Here is a 23845-nt window from a genome sequence, read left to right as displayed (position 1 = left end):
GCCTTAATTAGTTCTCACTGCAATACCAACTGTGATGATTGGTTACTTGACTCTGGGGCCACAGATCATATGACCTTTGATCCTGCGGATCTTTCTCACTATTCATCCCCACGGCGCACTAGCATTGCAAATGCCAATGGAGTGGTTTCTCCTGTCACAGGCGCTGGTTCTGTGACATTATCACCCTCTCTTCAATTATTCAACACTTTACTTGTTCCCTCATTGTCCCACAAGTTACTATCTGTGAGTCAAATTACCACAGACCTGAATTGTGTGGTACTCATGTTTGTTGATTTTTGTCTTATACATGATATTCTCACCAAGGAGATAATTGGGCGTGGTACTAAGAGGGGGGGATTATACTACATGGAAGATTTTAGTATAGGGAGAGCTCATCACGTGTCTTCTTCACTAAGTTCCAAGACTCGACAGATTTGGTTGTGGCATCGCCGTTTGGGACATCCATCATTCGGGTATCTAAGGCATTTGTTTCCTGATTTTTTTTCTAATGTAGAAACTTCTAAGTTAAATTGTGATACTTGTATTTTAGCCAAGAGTCATAGGGCTACTTATTCTTTAAGCATGAATAAAAGTGACATTCCTTTTGCTTTAATACATTCCGATGTATGGGGACCATCCCCCGTGTCTATTGTCTCTAGTGTACGTTGGTTTGTAACATTTGTTGATGATTGCACACGCATGACCTGGCTATATTTGCTGAAACATAAGGATGAAGTATTTAAGGTTTTTCAGTCATTTCATGCTATGATTCAGACTCAGTTTTCAGCTCAAATTCGAATTCTTCGTTCTGACAATGGTGGGGAATATGTCAATCACCATTTTCAACTCCACGGCCTTATTCATGAAACGTCATGTCCCCAGACACCACAACAAAGTGGGGTAGCTGAAAGAAAAAATTGACATATTCTTGAAACTGCCCGAGCCCTCCTTCTTGGCCCACATGTTCCCACAAGACATTGGCCCGATGCTGTTACCACTGCTGTCCGTTTGATCAACCGTCTTCTGTCCAAAGTCTTACATTTCCAAACCCCACTCCAATCCTTGTCAGCCTCGGTCTCTCTACCTTCTGCCCTCATGCTCCCACCCCGCATCTTTGGTTGTGTGGCGTATGTTCATCTTCATAAGAACCAGCGTAACAAACTTGACCCTTGTGCCCTTCGGTGCCTCTTCTTGGGCTATGCTACCCACCAAAAAGGCTACCGCTGCTATGACCCTACTACTTAGCGTACTTATGTGACTATGGATGTCACTTTTTTGGAGTCCGCTCTTTTCTACCCTTCCTCGGTATCCACTACTCCTCTTCAGGAGGAGACACTAGATGAAGAGCTGAAGTGGCTAACCTTTGAGTGGTTTGAGGATCAGAATGACACACCATCAAAAGAAGAACCTCTGGCAGCTGAGCCTATACCATCCGAAGAAGAACCTCTGGCAGCTGAGCCTATACCATTTGAAGAAGAAGAATCCCCCCTCTTGGTCGCTGCAAGCCCATCTCCTGAGAATATTCCTGAGGTAATTAATATTGGCACACCCTTAATTATCAATGCTATAGATACTGGGTATAACTTACCTTTCAGGCAAAACCGGGGCAAACCACCAAATAGATACTCCCCAAAAATAGAGGAAAGAAGGTCGAGGTATCCAATTGCCAACTATGTTTCCACTGAAAAATTGCCTAAGCCACTCAAGAGTTTTTCACAGGAGCTCTCTGCATGCCATATTCCTACTACAGTTCATGAGGCATTAATGGATCCTAAGTGGACAAAAGCAATAGAGGAAGAAATGGGGGCACTACTAAAGAATCAAACATGGACCTTGGTCCCACTACCCCAAGGGAAGAAGACAGTCGGGTGCAGATGGGTCTTCTCAGTTAAACATAAGGCAGATGGATCTATAGAACGATATAAGGCGAGACTAGTTGCAAAAGGATACACCCAGACATATGGTGTAGATTACCAAGAAACTTTTTCACCGGTGGCTAAACTAAATACAGTCAGGGTTTTGCTATCACTCGCAGCCAACCTTGATTGGCCATTACATCAGTTGGATGTAAAGAACGCCTTTCTCCATGGCGATCTTGAAGAGGAAGTCTACATGGACACTCCTCCAGGTTACACAGCATCTTCAAAAACTGAAGTAGTATGCAAGTTGCAGCGTACATTGTATGGATTGAAACAATCACCTCGAGCATGGTTTGGACGATTCAGTCAAGCAATGAAGAAGTATGGCTTCTGCCAAAGCAATTCAGATCATACATTATTTTTAAAGCATCAATGGGGCAAGGTAACAGCTTTAATTGTATACGTTGATGACATGATCATTACAGGGGATGATGTAGAGGAAATGGGTAAACTTCAGAAACAATTGGCAACCAAATTTGAGATGAAAAATCTGGGAGGACTTAAATATTTCATGGGAATAGAAGTTGCTAGATCAAAGAAAGGTATATTCTTATCTCAGCAAAAATATATACTAGACTTACTTTGTGAGGTTGGAATGCTAGAGTGTAAGCCAACAGACACTCCAATTGTTCAGAATCATAGGTCGGAGAACATCTAAATCAAGTGCCAATAGATAAAGGAAGATACCAAAGGTTAGTTGGGAAATTGATTTACCTCTCGCATACCCGTCCTGATATTGCTTATGCAGTGAGTGTTGTAAGCCAATTTATGCACCAACCGAGTAAGGATCATATGGAAGCAGTGATACGGATTTTGCGATACTTAAAATCCTCCCCAGGAAAAGGACTTATGTTTGCAAAGAATAACCACCTCAGAGTTAATGGTTATACAGACGGAGATTGGGCAGGGAACGCCATAGACAGAAGATCCACCTCAGGCTACTTCATGTTTGTCGGGGGAAATCTTGTTACGTGGAGGAGTAAGAAGCAAAAGGTGGTAGCACTGTCAAGTGCTGAAGCAGAGTTTCGTGGAATGGCTAAAGGACTTTGTGAACTTCTATGGCTGAGAAGACTTCTAACAGAAATTGGCTTTGCACCTAGCTCCGAAATGGACCTCTTTTGTGATAACAAAGCAGCGATTGCTATTGCTCACAATCCTATCCAACATGATCGCACTAAACACGTGGAGATTGACAGACATTTTATTAATGAAAATCTCGAAGCTAAAATAATTCAGTTTCCATTTGTGAAGTCCGAAGATCAACTGGCGGATATTCTTACAAAGGCCATATCAAGCAGAGAGTTTTACAACTCACTAGACAAGTTGCGCATTGAAGATTTGGATGCTTCCACTTGAGGGGGAGTGTTGGCGTGAGTTGTCAATTAAGAGATAAATCAGAGAGATTATAAGAGTTAACAAAATCAGAAAGATTTCAGGAATAAACCATAAACTACCAAGCCATTATTCTAGCACTAAAAATCTGTATAGCCCAAAAATAGCGTAGCAAATCTCTCTATAAATGTATACAATACCTCTGTAACTTGATGAATGAGAAATATACTGAAACAAATTGACAAATACAACTTAAAATAAATTATTGAATAGAATTTTGATATTTAGTATAATATAAAATTCTACATAAAAAATTATGAAATAACTGTTTATATTTAATTTAAATGAAAAAGAAAAGAGTGACAAAGAGAACAAAAATATTTCATTTAATATTATAAATCTTCTCCTAATTTTGGACTAATTTATTAGTCACGACAGCCAAATATGACATTGGATGAAATTAATTTTTTAGTCCTAAAATCTAATCTAATCCCACAGTTTATCCATGCTTTCTAACATAGCATTAGAAACCAATTATGATAAAATTGAAGCCATTGTATAAGTTACAAATAAATTTTCAACATCAAGATCAAAGTCATTGCAACATTTAAAAACAAAAATCCCATTTAGGCCGTTTGTGATGGCAAGCATTTGTTTCATTTGTAATTTCCGATTAGGTTGAAACAGAACATTCGAATAAATTTATATTGAGTAGAGTGTTCGATGTCATTTAGATTATTAAAAAAAAAAATGAATGAGGCCGTGGAATTCTAGTGAAAAGCAGTCTCATGAATCTTCAAACCAATCAAACTACTCGAATGAGTCTTTCCTTGCGACTTCTGGGAAGTGCGGATAATCAAAGTGGAAACGTCGCTGTCAGCTGGATGTTTGGGACGCCTAGGCCCGCGACCAAAGACTTGCATGCAGAGCAATATTTTTCATTAAAAAAAAAGTGAATAAAAAAAGACAAGCACAAAATAAAATGTCTTTAATAATTAAGATTATAATTACGATTAAAAGGAAACTAAGGGTTTATTATTTAATTTGAAATTTTTATTCCAAAGATTCAGTCTAATCGACGTATTAAATATTATTTGTAAAATCGGTATATTTCTCGTAGTTTCTAAGGGTGCGTTTGGTATTATTTTTTAAATAATGTTTTTGAATTTATTTTATTAAATAAGAATGATTAGTTTTTGTTAAAAATAAAAACATGTTTGGTACCTTATTTTAAAAACAGTACTTGAAAATAAAAAAAAGATGAAAAGATGTTTGGTTGCTTATCTGAAAAAATGAAGCAAAAAGAGAGAGAGAGAATAGGGAATTATTTAATGAAACTATTATGAAATAATAATATAATACAATGAATATAAATATATATTTTATATCATTAAATAATTTATCTATTTAGCTATTATATTATGATGTATTATATATTATTATAAATCCATATAGGTACGATGATATTTTAATGATTTCTTAAAAACTTTTAATTATGTAAATAAATTGTAGTTATAAGATAATATTAATTGAGAAAATTTTAAATTATTTCATAATTATCATATATTTATTTATATTAGCTGTCAAGAAGTAACTTTATTATTGAAATATTTTCATTAATATATGAAAATTTGTAATAATTTTTAAATAACTGCATATTGGTCGAACAATGTAATAATTTAGTATAATAATTATATGATATTACTTTTTATTTAAAACAATTTGGGTAATCTATTAAGTAGTTAAGCTCCAAGGTATGGAATAAACTCTTGCTATTATTTTTAAATATTTGTTATATTAGTTTATTTATTAGATTATTTCTTTATTAAATGGGCCCACGTAATTTATTACACTATGTTATAAAAGTTAAGATAGTGAGGCCCTTGGCAGAGAGTAAAAGTGAAATTAAATGTCTCTTGTTTTCTTTGTAAACATTGGAAAATGATAATTTTTTGTTTTTAATCATTGTACAGTTTTCCACCAAAATATTTTTGTTTTTAAAGTGGGAACGAAAAAATTATAATTTAAAAGACCAATAATTTCAATAATTTTAGACTAATTTGCTAGTCCCGACAGCTATACATAACATTGGATGAAATTAATTTTTTAGTTCCAAAAATATAATCCAATCTCAAAATTTATCCACGCTCCCGTACATAGCCTTACTAATCAATTATGATAAAATCGAGGCCTTTATATAAGTTACAAATAAATTTTCAATATCAAGATCAAAGTCACTACAACATTAAGAAATAAAAATCTAATTTTAGGCCATTTGTGATTTCAAGCATTTGTTTCATTTGTAGTTTCCGATTACTTTAAAACAAAACACTAGAATGAATTAATATTGAGTAGAGTTTTCAATGTCATTTAGATAATTAAAAAAATGAATAAGTAATGGACATTGAATGACTTTAATAATTAAGATCACATTAATGATTAAAAGAAAATAAAGGTTTATTTTTTAATTTGAAACTTTTATTGCATAGACTCAGTCTAATTGACATATTTTATATTATTTGTAAGATCAATATATTTCTCATAATCTGTAAGCTCTTAAATGATATCATGTCTTATATTTGTAGTATAATCTTTTCAATCCCACTTTAAACATTATTAGCAATTTTTCAAACTAACTAATTGTGTTAAAATAATTTTATGATGCTCTAAAGATCACTGGTTCATAATTTGCATGTGTAAAATTACATTGGAGTATTTCTATTCAAGTTTTCCTCGGTTCATCGTACTTTCTCTGTAATTATCACCAGTATTTATATGAAAATGTTTAATTCATGATAATTTTAATCATATGTCCATAATATAAGCTCTTTTTCAATTAAAAATTACATAACTAATAAAAAATAAATTAATATATTTCTTATTTTAAATTAAAATTCAGCTAAATACTTAAATGAATTATTCTTTTAACAAAACTTTTTATACCCACTCCATTCTATATTTTATATTCATATTTTAAATTAAAAAATATATTTTTTAAAAATTATAGGAGTTTAGAGTTATGGAAATATAAACTATATAATAAGAAGAAAATAATTTAATAGTTTAGAACTTGTATGTATTTTATAATAAAAACTTAAAAGAAATATATTTTTTAGGTTGAAATTTATGAGAAAAAGATTAATTTTAACAAATGGATTTATTTTTTATAAATTAAACTGAACGTATTTTAAAAAATAAATTTAAAAGTTGCATTGTAAGGATTTTGGTGGAGGTAATGATTGAAAGCTCCTCTCATATCCATTTTAGCAAATGGATGACAAACAATCTCACATGTCAAAATGGAAGCATGAAACCTTGAGCGAAGATTAAAGAAGAAAATAGGAGAAAATGTAGACAAATAAGATTAATGAAAAGAATTTTGCCTATAATACAAGAGACCTATTTGTTGCTGTTAAACTACTCTAACTCCAAGTTCAGAAAACAACCACAACTACTAATACTCTTACACTCTATTATTGAAGTTATTCACTATAAAGATTAGAATTTCCATTACTAGTCAAAGAAAAGAAAATCAATTGAAAATTTTCTTTCGATTAACCTCGATAGTACTAGCGAAGCTTTATTGATAAAAATCAAAAGGATACATCTAATTAGGGTGAGGACACAATAAACCATATCCCAAAAAACAAACTACATATAAACCAACACAAACATGGAAGAGAACTAAAATGCACGCATGCAAATTAAAGAAAGAGAGAAATAAACATGAGCAAGAGCAATAACAAAACATATCAGCAAAACTTCTATGGAGGATAACTGTTCAAGTCTCTGAAAAGGATAGCAAGCAATGAAGGAGGGGCAGAATCAATTTAAATTTGATTGTCTTATACATCTGCCTCCAACATTTCTAAGTAATGAGTCTCTAATTTTTAAGAGTTTTGCTACAATTTCTTTTGCATTGATTCTTTGCTTAGGGGATTCCACAGTGCACTCCATAGCTAAATTGAAGACAAATGACACACATTGCTCTTTTGCAACAAAATGTATGTCCTCCTGACTTAGCAAATTAGCATCAACAACTTCCATAGTGGAAATGGGTAGCCAATCATTAACCCAATGCTTTAATGTCATTTCTCCATTAAACATTTCATCTGTGGGTTTCTTCCTAGTAAATGTTTCCATTAACATAATCCCAAAGCTATAAACATCTCCATTTGCGGATACTCGTCCTTCTCTTCCATACTCTATGAATTGCAACAATTACATAGTAAGATATATCATTAATAATAATTTCCTCATCTAATCAAGATCATGAAATATAAATAACTTATTAGGAAGTTTATGAGAAATAGAAAATATTTATATTAAACAAACCTGGTGCCATATAGCCTATTGTTGCAAGTGTTTGTGTATGAGTCATAGATTGATCTTCTCCTGTTAGCAATTTTGCGATGCTAAAATCACTCAAATGACCAACCATATTATCGTCTAACAATACATTGCTGGGCTTTAAGTCACAGTGAATTATTGGAGCTGAATGACCAAAGTGCAGATATTCCAAAGCTGATGCAACATCTATCATTATGTTCAATCTTTGAAAAATATCCAAAATGCAGTTACTTGAATACAAATACTTCTCCAAACTTCCATGAGGCATGTATTCTAATACCAACGCTTTAAACTCTTCATTTGAACAACTGCTAATAACTTTGATAAGGTTTCGATGGCGAATACTTTTCATCATTTCACATTCAATATCAAAACTCTTAAATGCTCTTCCACATTGCAAATTGAAAACCTTCACTGCAATCTCCATCCCGTCCCCAAGTCTTGCTTTGTAAACAGAGCCAAAACCACCTTTGCCGATTAGATTGTTTTCACTGAATCCGTCTGTTGCTCGACAGAGTTCTAGGTATGAAAACATTCTCCATGTTGCTACTAGTGGCATATTAGCATCATTCGATGGTCGTTTTCCTCTCTGTCGATATCTTAAGATCAACAAAATGACTACTATCATAAATATAGTACTCAATGGCAAGACGATCCCCAGGAGAAGAGAATTTTTCGATGATGTGTGGTGGATGCCAGTTTTGCATGGCGGGACTTGTAAATTGGGTGAACCACATAATAATTCATTTCCCTCAAATGATTCAGCTGAGAAGTTTCCAAAAGACCCTCCCCTAGGAATTTCTCCTTCTAGTTTGTTGAAAGAAAGATTTAGATCTTCAAGATATAAGAGTTTCTCTAAAGATGCAGGAATAGCCCCAGAGAGATTATTATTAGACAAATTCAATGATTTCAAGCTTATCAAATCACCGAATGAATCAGGAATCGATCCTTGCAATCTGTTATATCCTAAGAAGAGGTATTCTAGATTTTGTAGGCCTCCAATTTCTGTTGGGATAACGCCTGAAAAATTATTCATTGAAAAATCAATTCCAACTAAAACCTTCAAATTTCCAACCTCTAATGGGAGTGGACCAATCAAAAAATTTGATGAAAAGTTGAGGTACAAGATATCCTTAAGGTTCCAAAAAGTTAAGGGAATAGAAGTTAACTCATTGGAATCCAACGACAGTGTCCTCAGAGAAGCTAGATTACTGAAGCATGCAGGGATTGATCCAAAAAGCTTATTACCACCCAACTCCAAATCATACAGTTCAGCTAAACGACAAACACTGTCTGGGATTGATCCTTCTAATTTGTTATCGTCAAGACCCAAATATTGAAGCTTTTGTAACTTGCTGAGAGTAATCGGAATTGATCCATTCAATTTATTGCCTCCTAAAATAATGGTTGTCAATTTGGTCAAGTTGGTGATCTCTTCAGGGATGCTGCCACTAATGTTACAATAGGACATGACAAAGAATTCCAAAGAATGAGAAACATTACCGACAAATGTCTTTGGAAGAACGCTATCTAGTGGATTATTTGATAAGTCAATAAATGTTAAAGACTTGGAATTTGACAACGAGGATAGAAAGCTCAATTCTGGAGTTGAAGATGTCAAATAATTATCATATAAAGACAGCCACTTAAGGTTTCTTAAGTTGCCAAATGTGTTGGGAATAAAACCAAAGAATGAGTTCCTTTGCAACGATAGCTTAAAGAGCTTAGAAGCATTAAAGATGAATCTAGGAATTGTGCCACTGAAATTATTACCCGACAAATAAAGCCCTTCAAGATTTGGAAGTCGGACGTCTCCGATGGACGAAAGACATCCGAAGAGAGAATTATCTTGAAGACCAAGATGCTGGAGTGTTGATACATTGAAGATTGCAGCTGGGACAATACCAACTAATTTGTTTCGAGCAAGGTCCAACTCCTCCAGATTACGAAGATTACTGATTTCAGTTGGTATCTCCCCTGTATTTTGAAAGAATTATATTCAAATTATTTTTCAAATAATAAATAATATCTAACAATGGACGCGCTTTAATAATAAAAGGTCATTTATACACTACACAATTATTACCAGTGCTAACACACAAGAAAAGCCACTCATGAAGTATTGAAAGGCTACACACCGTCAATGCTTTGTTAGTTCCATACAAATTGCTACACATATTCTTTTTCTGTTATTTTTTGGGAAAAATATAGGTAAAATATATATGTAATTTAAGTGGTTGATAGATTGCACGGTAAATTAAAAGGGAGGGTTAAGTATTAATAGTGCACAACTAGAGCAGTTACGAGCGAAATGTAATAAAATATATTTCACTAATGTTTGTAAAAATTAGTAGGTAAAATATGTATGCGATTTAAGTAAGCAATAGGTGTGAGATAGATAGATTATGTGGTTAAAACGAATTAAAAGATCAAATTGTGTGGTGAAAAGTAAAAAAGCCTAAGTCTGTGGCTGCTATTATTAAAGTAAATCAAGCCCCAGTGATAGCAAAAAAAAAAGGTGGTATTTCAGTTACAGCAAGATAAAATAAATTAATTCAGTAAAATAATTTCTTTTCAAATTTCTCCTATTAACATGGTCTCAAACTCTGAAGCAACATCGACGCTAATCAACTCTTTTGTGAATAAATTATAGTGACATGGAAAAGAAATGCTTTTTCTAAGCACTTGGAAACTCAATTCGAATACTACTTCGAATGGGTCTGTGTGTCAAGGAAGCGAAACTCGGCTCGATGGATTCGAAGTTATCAACATTTAGTTCAAGTTTTCCAAAATTGAAATGCTAAACACTAAATTTATTTATGAGTAAATCAACAATTTTTAATTTCCTACTAACTAAGAAAATTTATACATTGAAAAATGATCATACAAATCTATGTTTGACTATTATACATTTATACCCTTTGACTTTAATAACTAAGAAAATTTGAATTGAAAGGTTTAAAATAATTGCAAATAATTTTTTTTCAAAATATAATAAATGCAAGTATTTTAAATATACTAATATAAATTAGATTATTTGTCTCAAAGCATTTTTTTGATAATGGTAAATTAGTGTAAATAGACATTTTTTTATCATGAAATGAATATGCGTAACCAAAATTTTTTTAAGTACGAGTTTCAGTTTAATTATTATGTATAGATAAAATGTTAACAGAGTTTTAAATAAAGTATTAAATTTATATTTTCCATTATTCAGATTTGTATTAGGGAACAATAATACATAAAAACAGATATACTTTTGACACCACTTATCCATCCATCTATGCTAGCTTTAGTATGCTTTAGTTATTTATTTATTTATAAATTGCTATAATCTAATTGGGAAGGTTAAGAAATTATCAAATGAGGGATGAAAGTAAAACCCTATGTGGGGGGAGTTGTGTAAGTATTCGACCGTGTGTAATCAAGCCCGAACCCCAAGTAAAAAAAGTACACAGCAAGCCTAAGTCATGAGTACTGTACTTCTCTATTTTTAACTATTATTTCAGTAAAATAATTTTTTCTAGCCTATTTTCCATATTTATCCGCTGAAATACTAAGGAGGGCCAGTTCTCAACATTTATTTCAAATTTTCCAATTGAAAAGCTTAAATACTAAGTTAATTTTTTAGCAAATAAAAATTTTTTAATTTTCATAGCTACTAACCTTCAAGATATTTTAAATTCCAAGATTGAACATCATCTGTCAAGATAAAATATTATGCGATTGATGACAAAAAATATATTTAGATAAAAAATTATGTCATAATTGCAGTGAAGATGTAACCCTTTAAGATTATTAAAATTATTGAATTCTTTTAGTATGATGCTTTTTAAGAAACTATTTATTAGTGATGGCATCTCCAACTATTTAAAGATAATTACTGATTCCATGTAAAATATTTTATGAAGTTCTCATGATAATTTTTGAGAAATCCGAATTCAGTAATGAAGAAAGATTTTCGATTTATTCCACGCGTTTTTATACTTTTTTTAGATGCTAAAATTTTTTGCATAAACACAGATTAATTTCTAATAAAAAAAACGAGATAATGTTAAATAGTAGTAACAATACATCCGCCTATGAGAATTTATAATGAGAGACGTGAAATATTTTAATTTAGAAGCAAAACATGTCACACAGACATTTTGTAAGGGAAGTTACCTGTTAAGTTATTAAATGACAGTTCCAAATTTAATAGAGAAGGAATGAAGGAATGATACCGGTTAAAAAATTATCAGACAGCGCTAAGATCCCCAATCCTGTAATATTTCCCAACTCCCGTGGAATTGCTCCTGCAAATTACATATGTGCAAACAATTTGATCACTGATAGTCGATCCGCGGATGCTATTGTTATTCTAACAGATGTAAGTATTCGACCGTGTGTAATAGGTAACACAGCAAGCCTAAGTCATGAGTACTTTGTGCTAGAATTAGTATGCTTTAGTTATTTATATATAAATTGCCATAACTTAATTCGGAAGGTTAAGAAATTATTAAACGTGTGGTGAAAGTAAAAGCCTATTATTATGACAGGTGTAAGTGCTCGACCTTGTAATCAAGCCCAAAGCCCAAGTAGAATAAGCACACACAACAATATTTCTTCAAGCCTATTTTTCATATTTATCAGCTGAAATACTAAGGAGGGCAGTTCTCAAGACTTTTTTCAAAATTTTCAATTGAAAAACTTAAATACTAAGTTAACTTTTTAGCAAATGAACAGTTCTTATTTTCAAAGCTACTAACCTTCAAGGTATTATAAATTCCAAGATTGAACATCATCCATTAAGATAAAATATTGTGCGATTGATGACTAAAAAATTATGTCATAATTGCAGTGAAGATGTAACTCTTGAAGATTAATAAAATTGTTGATTTCTTTTGATATGGTGCTTGTTAAGAAATTATGTATCACTGATGGCATCTCCAATTATTTAAAGATAATTGGTGACTCCATGTAAAATATTTTATGAAGTTGTCACACATGCATATCATTAGTGAAGTATACTTGTCAAAATAATTTTTGAGAAATCCAAATTCAATAAAGAAGAAAGATTGATGATTTATTCCACGTGTTTTTAATTTTTATTAAATGTTACAAAATTTTGAATTAACACAAACTAATTTCTAATAAAAAAGGGAATAATGTTAGATTGTAGTAATGACATATCCTCATATGAGAATGTATAATGAGAGACTTGAAATCTTTTAATTAAGAAGCGGAAGATGTCTCATATATATATAGTAAAGATGGTTACCGGTCAAGTTATTCTGGAACAGCTGTAAAATCTCCAATTTTGCAAGATTCCCCAATTCCTGTGGAATACCTCCTGCAAATTAAGTAAAATTATATATGCACAAACAATTTGATCACTCATATTTTGAGAAAAAAAAAAGAATTTATTGGCTGACGAATATCATAATAACAATTTACTCTTCAATTATATAAGAATTAGGCTGACAAGAATACGAATGAAGCATCATTCATTTTCATCGACTTAATTGGGAGCTTCAAAAGGGAAGTGGCAATATGACAAAAGAAAATTACAAAACATTTTTTTTTTATTTTTATCTGCATAAATCAAAGAACGAAATGAGTGAGGGGAGACATGGAGCTTTATCTCTATCTGAAAGAAAAACAATAAATCATAGCATAATTAATGAACAAACGAATGAATACAGAAGCAAGCAGAGCTAGAATAAAATTGCAAAAAGTTTAAAATTATACCTTGGAGATTGTTTGTTGGTAACGAAAACTGCTCCAATTCGGTAAGATTGCCAAACTCTCGAGGAATTTCTCCTGCAAATTAATCAACGTTTATATTACTTGAAGCGGCATGACAGAGTCACTTAGCTCGACGATAGGAGAGTCAAGGAGGAAAGGAAAGGATTTCGGGCTCAGAAGTGTATTATGGAACAATTTTTATAATTAAACTCCATGATCATACGCACCTTGGAGTCTATTCGCGCCAATATATAATACCTTAAGTTTGGTCAAGTTACCGATTTCTCTAGGTATGGCTCCCGAGAAATCATTGTATGCCAAACTTAAGATTCTTAAATATGTGCAATTTGATAGAGTGGACGGTATTCCGCCATGGAACATGTTTGGGGACAAAGAAAGAAATTCAAGAAAAGGAAGATTACTACAAATATTTGTAGGAATTTCCCCAGAGAGCTGATTTTTACCGAGACTAACATTTTTCAGTGTGTATATGGTGAAGATGGCGGAGGGAATGGAACCAGAAAGTCGGTTACAACTGAGATTGAGTGATTGCAGAGAAGAAAGATTCCCAAGTTGAGATGGGATGGTGCCTCTGAGATTTAAGCTTGAAATATTCAAGACTGTGACTCTATGGCTGTGGATGTCACAAGCGACGCCTGTCCAATTACAGACAGGAGTACTTGTGTTCCAATTCTTGGCCAAGAAATTGGTCGGATCATGAGTTATGTGAGCTTTCAGGGCTAACAGAGCATCTCGGTCTGTGATAGTAGAACTTGTGTTGGCTGTTGTTGCTGCGATAAATAAGGACATAATAATCAAACAATGGAGTAGGAGAAATATGCTCATCATCCTGAGAGAATGAACTCTTTCCATGAGATGAGAGTATTTTAGATTGTAAGCGTGTGCTTAATTGGATTGGTAATGCAAGAACACTCATAAGTTTGTTATATACCGAGTTTTTATAGTGAAACCAAAATTTCTAGAAAGTAGAGGAGAAAAAGATCGGCATGTGTTAAGGCTGACCTTAGTAATTGGAAAATAGAATGTAATTTTTTCTTTTTTTCTAAATAAGCCTGCGACTTTTGTTTTACCAAAATTTCTATTCTCACGACTTTTATACAAATTTCTAGTAACGAATTTCATAAAAGTGAGCTAAGAGTAGTTGTCCTTATCTTGATTGTAATAAAAATTTATTGATATTCTAAACTAATTCATTTTCATCATATTTTTTGCATAAAGTATCATAAAAATAATTTTAGCACAAAAGGGGGGAAAAAGTTGAGGAAACATAAAAATTAAGCAAAGATTTGTGGAGAAAAGAAGAGGCAATCAATTCAAGATCTGTGACGTTGGGTCCATTGGCCCAACATCTTATTTGCCCTTTATATAGTCCTGTTCACAAGTAACAAGTCAATAAACGAAGAGACCGCGGGATGGAGGGTATTGTCATTATAAGAAAGGTCCAAAAGTAAAATTGAAGTGTCCAAGTGATTGGTCCTTACCTGAAACCAAAATGTTAAAAGGGACAAAATTAAAAGAATGATCTTGAAGTTTATCACTACTCTTCTAGAAGGTTGGCAGGATAAGTTCAAATCGTGCCACTTTTGAAAGTGGGAGTGTAGTCTTTTGAGTCGTCGAGACGTTTTCTAAAGATCCCACCGAAGCTTGTAAAGCCTCGACGAGATCGATATTCTTTGAGAGGGCGTATGAAAGTACATATTTTATTTAATCAAGACAGCAGCTATGTCCAACGTAGAGGCTAGAGCAATTCTATGGATGTAGCTAAAAAAAAATATGTAGAAGTGAACAAGTGTTTATATTCAAAAACAAATATGTAAAGTCTTGAGGAGATCGATATTCTTTGAGAGGGCGTATAAAAGCACATATTTTATTTAATTAAGACAGCAGCCATTGCATGGTAGACTATCCCTAGCTAATTAGGAATATGGTGTAGGAAGTGGTATAAAATTTGCGGCTTTTTTATATTTTATTTTGCTTAATTTTGTTTATCAATTATATTTTTCTAAATGAATTGTAAATGAATTCTGATTCGATTCGATTCAATTCGTTGTGGATTCGTAATAGAATAAATGAATCTGGATTCGATTCGATTCGTTTATTAATTCTACTAAATGAATAAAATGAATCAAACCAAATATCTGTTTAATAAATGATTAAATTGAATAGTTTAACGTGAGTTTTTCTCAACAATATGAGAATGCTTGTTTTAATGAAAGATCAATGTATATTGCCAAGTAGTACATCAAAGAGAGAACGGATTTCTCTCCTTGTAACAATAGATATTGAAGTGTTGTTGCTATTCATTTGATAATTCAAGGATTCACAAGTGCCAATAAATAGTATAACAAGAAAAATCCTGTGGCTTGACTTGTATTCGTGATAGACACTCATCTAAGATATTTAACATGAATTAGCCTTTTTTCAATCTCCTGCAAAAATTCTCTTTTGAGAAGAAGAAATTGGTGGGCCATTAATTAATTATGCGTGTTTTATGAGTTATAACATATTAACATTAACATTTTTGTCAACTCTTAACCCGGTTCAGAAGTCACAGTTGCAAAGTCAATGAAAAAGGAGACAATCGGACAGTCACAAATTAATAATGGGGTGACACTAAACTGATTATTCATTTCACACAGGCAAATATTATTAACTCAATCTAATTTATTATGAAAAGAAAAGTAATTCTTAACGTGTCTAATGGATAGTACTTTCTTGAGCTCTTGGCATTCGTTCTTGAAGAAAAACTTACGTTAAACCGATCAATTTAATTTTGATAATGTTTGTGGCCAGTGTTTCGTTCAATGTAAAGTCAATTTACGTTGCCCCAAGTATTACGTCAGAGACTGAAGGATTTCTTTCCATGAGACAACATGTTGAATCTCTGTCATGCGTTTGATAAATGCCTGGCTTGAATTGTTGTATTCGTGAGGGACACACTTTTCTGATCTTTAACTTGAATTGGTTTTTTTCCCCAAATCATGGCTCATAAGGAAACACTTATCACTTAGGTTCAGCTAATATGGAAACTCTATGAGCTTTCAATTAATTTGCGTGCTTTATCCGTTATATTGAGTATAACATTGCTGTCAATACTTTAAATGAGAACTATTTTCATTTCATTCTTATAGTGATAGATGATAAAATAATATGTTTACCCAAAAAAAAAAAAAAAGAGAAAGAAGAAAAAATGCATGTAAAAGTATAATCTAATGCAATCCTATAGAATTTCGTAAATAATAAAACGGCCAAAAACTTGCAGAAGATTGAAATTGAATAACCATGAAATAGAGAGTAAAAGAAAGAAAGCTCGTATGTTTACGTGCTTAAATTTTTTTTTATCAATCATACAAATTAAACGATTTATCGAGTTATGTCACATTCATCAATTAATTGAATTTCAACAAATGTTAAAGGTTTGGTCACCGAGATGAGTAAGAAAGTTCTTTGCGTGTCAAATAAACAGGGGAATAATTGTTTCTTATAGAAGTATTCATTTTCATTGAATGACTTAAACAGTGCTCTATGGGACAAATTATTTTTCATATTAAGCATTCATTGAAAATGAGAAAAAAAAAAAAGTATCCACTGAATGAATTTAACAGTGCCCCATTAACGTGATAATTGTGTTGTTTTATATATTTATTTGTTTTCTGAGTGACACCAAACTGATTCAATTTGTTGGATCTAATTTAGTTTATTCGGGTTAATTTTGCTGTGCATTCCGGTGGTTTGATCCAATTCCAGTGTCCCATGGCCGTAACGTTCACGTGACTCACCTGGCTTTGCAGGAATCGTCGTCGTCTTCTCTATTTATACGAGAAAAGTTAAGGTGATTATCTGGATCTGGTAGGGGTTTTTTGGAAATATTAAGAAAGTGGGGGACACGTGGGATGTAGCTTTGTTTAAGTTTAAATTCCGACGAAAGCGATGGTTATTCGGTCACCCGACGTAAGAGATGGTTATTCAACTATCTTATTAAGGTTTATACTGTTTGTTCGGCGTTGGTTTGAAATTGAATCTTGAATCATCTAGAAAAATTTATTGAGAAGTTATAGACCAATGAGATTCTGCCATTGAAGCATCTAGAAAAATTTACATTAAATGAGTGCATTTTATTTTTATACTGGTTGTTGCTCTAATATTTAAAAAATAATAATTTACACGAATCGTAAATAACATGTTATGAAACTAGAAGCTTCCAAGATATATAAAAAGAAATTGAAAAAATAACAACCAATCAATTAGCGACCAATTAGGATGTTTTAAGTACATTCATCATGTGGTCGGGAACATTTATAAGCTAAATTTTGTCTAGCATTTAATCAATCGTTTTAAATTTTAATTTGTTAGAAGTTTGTAGTAGACCTTAAATTTATAGGTTTGATTTAACTCACTTTGGCATGTTTGTAAGTTCTAATTATGATATTGGAATTTTTAATTACGAACTATTAAATATTGACAATGATCGTATATTCATTTGAACCCACCAAGACGACCTGTTGCATGGTGTTATAACTAAACTAAATAACACCAGCCTTTAATTACAAGGGTTAAGAATCATATTTTGTTAAAACCAATTTTATTACCTATAATTCAACTAAATAAAAGTGATCTAAGAGTAGTTGTCCTTATCTTGAATGTAATAAAAATTTATTGATATTCTAAACTAATTCATTTTCATCATATTTTTTGCATAAAGTATCAGAAAAATAATTTTAGCACAAAAGGGGGGAAAAAGTTGAGGAAACATAAAAATTAAGCAAAGATTTGTGGAGAAAAGAAGAGGCAATCAATTCAAGATCTGTGACGTTGGGTCCATTGGCCCAACATCTGATTTGCCTTTATTCAAACAAGGATTGACGGTGTTTGAGGGTCGGGAAAACGGAAGAGAAAGTGAAAGAAAAAGGAATAGAGAAAATCTTTATTAGAAGTAATAGAAAAGTACAGTACACGTTACAAGTTCACAGGTTCAAAGCTGAAATGATCTATTTATAGAATAAATCGAAACACTCTAAACTAATTACTAATATTAGTTTAAAATAATTGGTGCCAGCTCGACAATCTGTTATAGCACACTTGCCAGCATGGCATTCTATTACACAGGCTAATTAATATTACAGCCTTACACTTGTAATACTATTATACTTGTATTATATTGTATTAAAATATTATTTTTATATAATTATAATTTATAGTTGCATTACATTGTATAACAAATGTGGTATAGAGGTGGGATTTAGGTTTCATTACATTAAAATACTACTTGGATTTTAAATATAATCATTTAACTTTTATTATTTAATTAATTTAAATTATTAATTAATTTAATTAATAATATAGTATATTAATAAACCTAAATATTAAATAAACGAAGAGACCCCAGGATAGAGTATGCTGTTTCTTGATAGTAATTAGACAAACAGTATGTCTATGTTTGTAACAATCGACAGCTAATACTCTAGGAAAAGAATCAAGGATTGGTGGTGTTTGGGAAAATGGAAGAAAAAGTTAAAAAAAACAAGTAACAAGTTTTAAGTTGAAATGACCTATTTATAGAAGCAATAATGTTCTGTTTCCTCAGTTTTGACTATAGATATGCATTAAAATTTTTAATCTTCTGCATCCTACAAAGCATTCATAATTTTCGGGACATCAAGCAAAAGGAAAAAAATAATTAAATCACACTCATCTGATTACAATAAATGGAAGATCATATTTTTCCAACAAACTCTTCACTCATAATTGATCGTGAGTCAAATTTATGAAAATTACGTAAAATGAGAAACGAGACAAGTCGTAACTTGTAAATGGATTCGCACTTCAAAAATTTCATTCATTCACTAATAGTAACACGGCACATGTTAATTATCTAAATATTAAAAAAAGTTAATCATTTTATCTACCTTACTTGAAATTTAAATTTTTAACAATTTTACAAATTAAACTATTTATAGAGCTTCATGTCACATTCATCAATTAAATGAAATTTAACAAATTTTAAGGAATCAGCTGCCGAGCCGGTTACGAAAGCTCTTTGCGCGTGTCAGGAATGAAATAATAAAATTATGTTTTTCCTCCTCTCCTGCGGATCAGAACAGAGTGTTAAGCGTTTCACTTCATGAAAGCATGAATCAACAGAGTCAATGGAAGTGGAGACAATCGGACGGTGACTAATTAATGTGGAATATATATGGCAATTGTCTCTTGTTTTCTTTATTTATTTAACAAATTAATTTTAATATTCAAACAATAGTGAGCTAACCATCTGAAGATCTACAGTGGGAACAGTAGCTCTATGTCTGTACAAATAGACGGCTAATACTCTATAACATCAAGGACTGATGGTGTTTGGGAGTCGGGAAAATGAAAGAGAAAGTAACAGAAACGTAAAATACGAGTTGCAGGTTCTAAGCTCACACGAGATAGAAGCTATGAAAGAGGGACAAGATGAATCAAGTGAAGTGAAAGCACAGAAAACATATTTAGATAAGCGACCCTCCATGCTCTGTTCAGAAAAAAGTTTAAAGAATAACAGTAGAAATAGTGAAAATTTAAAGAATATTTTTAAATGTGATTGTGATAGTTTTATCGTAAAATAATTCCACTAATCTGAAAAAAAAATTATTCTATAATTTTTTTCTCGTACCAAGTTAAAACATGACATATATCAAATATCTAAAAACTTGAAAAACTTGGATGAATTGTTGGAATTAGTGGTGTTCGATCGATAATTGTAATTATGTTTTTTAAAAATTGAGATAATTTACTAGTCCTGAAAATTATACAAATCGGTGATGATAATTGTAATTATGTGATTGTAATTATTTTTTGTTTTAATGTAAAGTCAACTTACATTGCCCCAGGGATACGCCAAAGAGTGAAGGATATTCCCCTGTACGAGAGAATAGACGTTGAAATGTTTTTGTGAGGAAAACAATTTTTTTTTTTTAAATAAATCAAAAAAATTATTGCGAGGCTTGAATTATTGTTTTTGTGAGGAACACAAATTCCTGGTCTTTAACTTGAATTAGTTTTTTTGTTTCCCTCCAAATTATTTCTCATTTTTCTAATCACTTAGGTTTGGCTATATAATACAGAAATCTCCGAATTACCGCCCTGCAAATAATTCTCTTTTAAGAAGACAAAACTAGTTCCCCATTAATCGGCATGAATACAACGTTTTTGACTTTTGTCAATCCTTGAAATGAGGACTATTTTCATTTCACTAGTCATGATGACAAAAACTAAATTTTTAATTTGTTCACCGAAGAAAAGAAAAATGTATATAAAAGTATCATCTCCATAAAATCCTACAAAAGTTCGTAATTAACAAAACTGCCACAAACTTGCAGAAGATTGAGATTGAATGTGCCCCATGAAATACGGTCAAGAGTGTGAAGGCCAGCGCAAAAGAAAGAAACCTCGAATGCAAAGAAAATAAAAATGTTTACCTTACTTTTAGAAAGAAATTATCAAAGTAAAATCAATAGTTATTCAATAAATCTACAGAATTTTTCTTTTATTTAATGTAACCGCTACCCAATCTTCTCCACTCGCATGAAAAGTATTTAATTTCTTAATTTCTTTTTTCACTTTAATTCTGTAAGATTCCATTTAGTTATTTTAGAAAATAAGATGACCATCGAAATAATTGATAGTCTTATTTTAAATAATAAAATAATATTTTTCGTCCTCTTCATCATCAAACTCATGACTTGACTAGTAAGTCATTATCACCAAATAAAATGATCAATTAATTTTAACCCGACTCAAGAAAGTTTTTTGCACGTCAAATGGAGAAGGCAGTTAGCAGCTACCGTGCGCGTCAAAGTCATGAATTGACAGAGTCAATGGATGAGGAGACAATAAGCCACGGAGTACGTTGTTTCGTGAAAGTAGTTAGACCAACATTAGCCCCGTTCACAAGGCACAAGCCAATAAACCACAGAATACGTTGTTTCTTGAAAGTAAATAGTAGTTTTGTGTTTGTAGAAATAGATAGCTGATACTCTAGAAAATCAAGGATTGGTGGTGTTTGGGAGTCAGGAAAATGGAAAAGAAAGTCAAAGAAAAGAAGAAAGAACAGCGATAATATTTAAGAGAGAGTAACAGAAAGGTAAAACATAATTACAGGTCCTAGGCTCAAACGAGCTACTTACTCATTAGGTTAATCACTAATGAGTAATGCAGCTTGTACGTACACAAAAATACACAAAAACACCAAAAGACTAGAAATATTTTGTTAAAAGATAAATGTAATTACTTTATTAATCTTATTTCTTTGTACAACTATTCTCAATCTATTTATTTTGTGCAATTTTATGTGCAAATAGGATTTTTCAGTACTAATTAGTTTACAATCTTTGGTGCGATCTCCACAATCTGTCAGAGCACACTTGCCAGCGTGGCATACAGTCACACAGCAACAGCCTTGCAAGTTGCATCCGCAACAGCCTACAGTCTTGAATCCCGAAATACTCTGTAAACTGAGTGCAGCGAATGAACTGTGATCAAGTATATACTCCAGCATATACAGCTGTTTTAAAAGAGGGACAAGGTGAATCAAGTGAAGTGAAAGCATAAAAGACATAACTAGATAAGTGAATATATCCTTTCATACTCTGTTCAGAACAGGGTTTAAAACATTTGGCATTAGATAGAATTTGTACGAGTGAGTTTATAGAGACGCATCACAACCATAGATTTTTGAAAGGCTAATTTAGGTAATACTTCAGTGTCATCTAAACAATACAGGTTAGAATCATTTTATTTTGCTCCATTAGAAAGCACTGTAAAATCTTATGACATGTAATAAGGTCCATTTCTCAATCAACCAGCTTTGATTTCATAAAATACAGAATATGCACTAGCTGATGGATAGTAAACTATATGCATTCAAACTTTCAAATTCTTCTAAATCCTACAAAGTGTTCAACATTTTCCACGTATATTTCAAACAAAAGAAAAATAATAAAATCATTCAGACCTGATTATAGTAAATGGAAGACCAGATTTTTCCTAAAAAAACTCTTCACTCATAATTGAATTGTATGAGTCGAATTTATGAAAATTAAACCAAATGAGAAACAAGACAATTCAACAACCATTTTTATGGATAACTTACACTAAGCATGCATTTATTATTTTTTTATGATAAAATGATAAAAATTGAAATATTAAGTGACAAAAAATTATTGTCAAAAATTTTTGATAGTAAAGTGATGTGTTAGAAAATATTTGATAGTAAATTAATAATATCCCTTTCAAAATTATTGGTCAACAGAAAAATTTTGGCGTGCCAACTGCCAAGTGGACCTGGCAGCTGCTGTGCACTCTTCTAAAACGAAGACTCTGACACAAGTCACAATTCGACCAAATACATCAATGAGCTGCTCAATTTTCTAGATTTCATTTGATTGAAATCGGTCCATTTGAGACGGTAATATGATAATTATCTTTAATTACAAGAGATTTAAAGATATATTTTTCAAAACCAAACTCGATTAAGCTGTTAATTGCTTAATTACTTTTAATTTAATTTCCACAAAGCCGAATTTTTATTTGAGAACTTTCTGATCTTTACCAAGAATTAGCCTTTAAAGAAGAAATCAGTGGCCCATTAATTAATTATCCGTGCTTTATGGGTTATTACATTTTGTCAATCCTTAACCCGGCTTAGAATTCACAGTTGCAAAGTCAATGAAAGCGAAGACAATCGGACAGTCATTACCTAATAATGGGGTAACACTAAACCGATTATTATCATTTTTAATGTAAAATAATTCTTAACGTGTCTAATGGATGGTACTTTCTTGGCATTCTTTCTTGAAGGAAGGAACACCCTTTAATTAGCCCGTTCACAAGTGAAAAGTTAATAAACGAAGAGACCCCGAGACAGAGTATGCTGTTTCTTGACAGTAATTAGACAAACTGTCGGTCTATGTTCGTGTAAACAGATAGTTAATACTCTAGGAAAATCAAAGACTGGTGGTGTTTGGGAGTCGGGAAAGTGGAAGAAAAAGAGAATGGAAAAAAAAAATCTTTATGAAGAGAAACAGAAACGTAAAATACAAATAACAGGCTGGAAGCTCAAATGAGTTATTTATAGAAGCAGCAATGCTACGAGTATTTAGTTTCGAACATAAAATTATATGTATTAAAGTTTTTTAATCTTTTAAATCCTACAAAATAAATGTAAGACCAGATTTTTTCCAAAAAAATCTTCACTCACAATTAATCATGAGTCAAATTTATAAAAATTAAACAAAATGAGAAACAAGATAAGTCGGCAACCATTTTTATGGATAAGTTACACTAAATAGATTCCCACCAAAAATGACGAATACAAATATTTTTTTTTTCTATTGGATATTTCATCCACTCATAATATAATGACATATATCAATTTATCTTAATATTAAAATACTTAACCATTCTATCTACATTACTTGAAGCTCAAATTTTTATAAATTATACAAATTAAACGATTGGTC

General features: G+C 31.9%; 2 protein-coding genes across 5 annotated transcripts in view; both read right to left on the bottom strand.

Moving 5' to 3' along the window:
- Window positions 1–3889: 3889 nt before the first annotated feature.
- LOC102616278 (leucine-rich repeat receptor-like serine/threonine-protein kinase BAM2) overlaps window positions 3890–23845 on the bottom strand; it is a 46542-nt gene continuing 26586 nt past the window's right edge. The window contains exons 3-7 of one of the 4 annotated variants that reach the window (XR_008056685.1): window positions 12862–12933; window positions 11825–11896; window positions 9375–9578; window positions 7587–9052; window positions 6394–7456 (exon numbers count right to left, since the gene is read on the bottom strand). Coding sequence is in view for 3 of the 4 variants with exons in the window: in XM_052445039.1 (XP_052300999.1) it covers window positions 4022–4167; window positions 9375–9578; window positions 11825–11896; window positions 12862–12933 (494 nt within the window). In the remaining variant the exon portion in view is untranslated. Of the gene's footprint in view, window positions 4168–6393; window positions 7457–7586; window positions 9053–9374; window positions 9579–11824; window positions 11897–12861; window positions 12934–23845 lie in introns of those variants that run through there. The other 3 variants (XM_052445039.1, XM_052445040.1, XM_052445041.1) reach the window with 3 other exon arrangements.
- Window positions 12989–14257, bottom strand: LOC127903819 (probable LRR receptor-like serine/threonine-protein kinase At4g36180). The gene is made up of 2 exons (XM_052445043.1): window positions 13556–14257; window positions 12989–13403 (listed from the first exon to the last, which is right to left on the bottom strand). Exons 1-2 carry the CDS (start codon window positions 14199–14201, stop codon window positions 13261–13263), a joined length of 789 nt encoding a protein of 262 aa, XP_052301003.1. The 5' UTR covers window positions 14202–14257; the 3' UTR covers window positions 12989–13260.

Source organism: Citrus sinensis, chromosome 7, assembly GCF_022201045.2.
Source record: "Citrus sinensis cultivar Valencia sweet orange chromosome 7, DVS_A1.0, whole genome shotgun sequence".
Lineage (NCBI taxonomy): Eukaryota > Viridiplantae > Streptophyta > Magnoliopsida > Sapindales > Rutaceae > Citrus > Citrus sinensis.
Note: the sequence above shows the minus strand (reverse complement) of the source record. Positions and strands in the feature narration are given on the sequence as shown.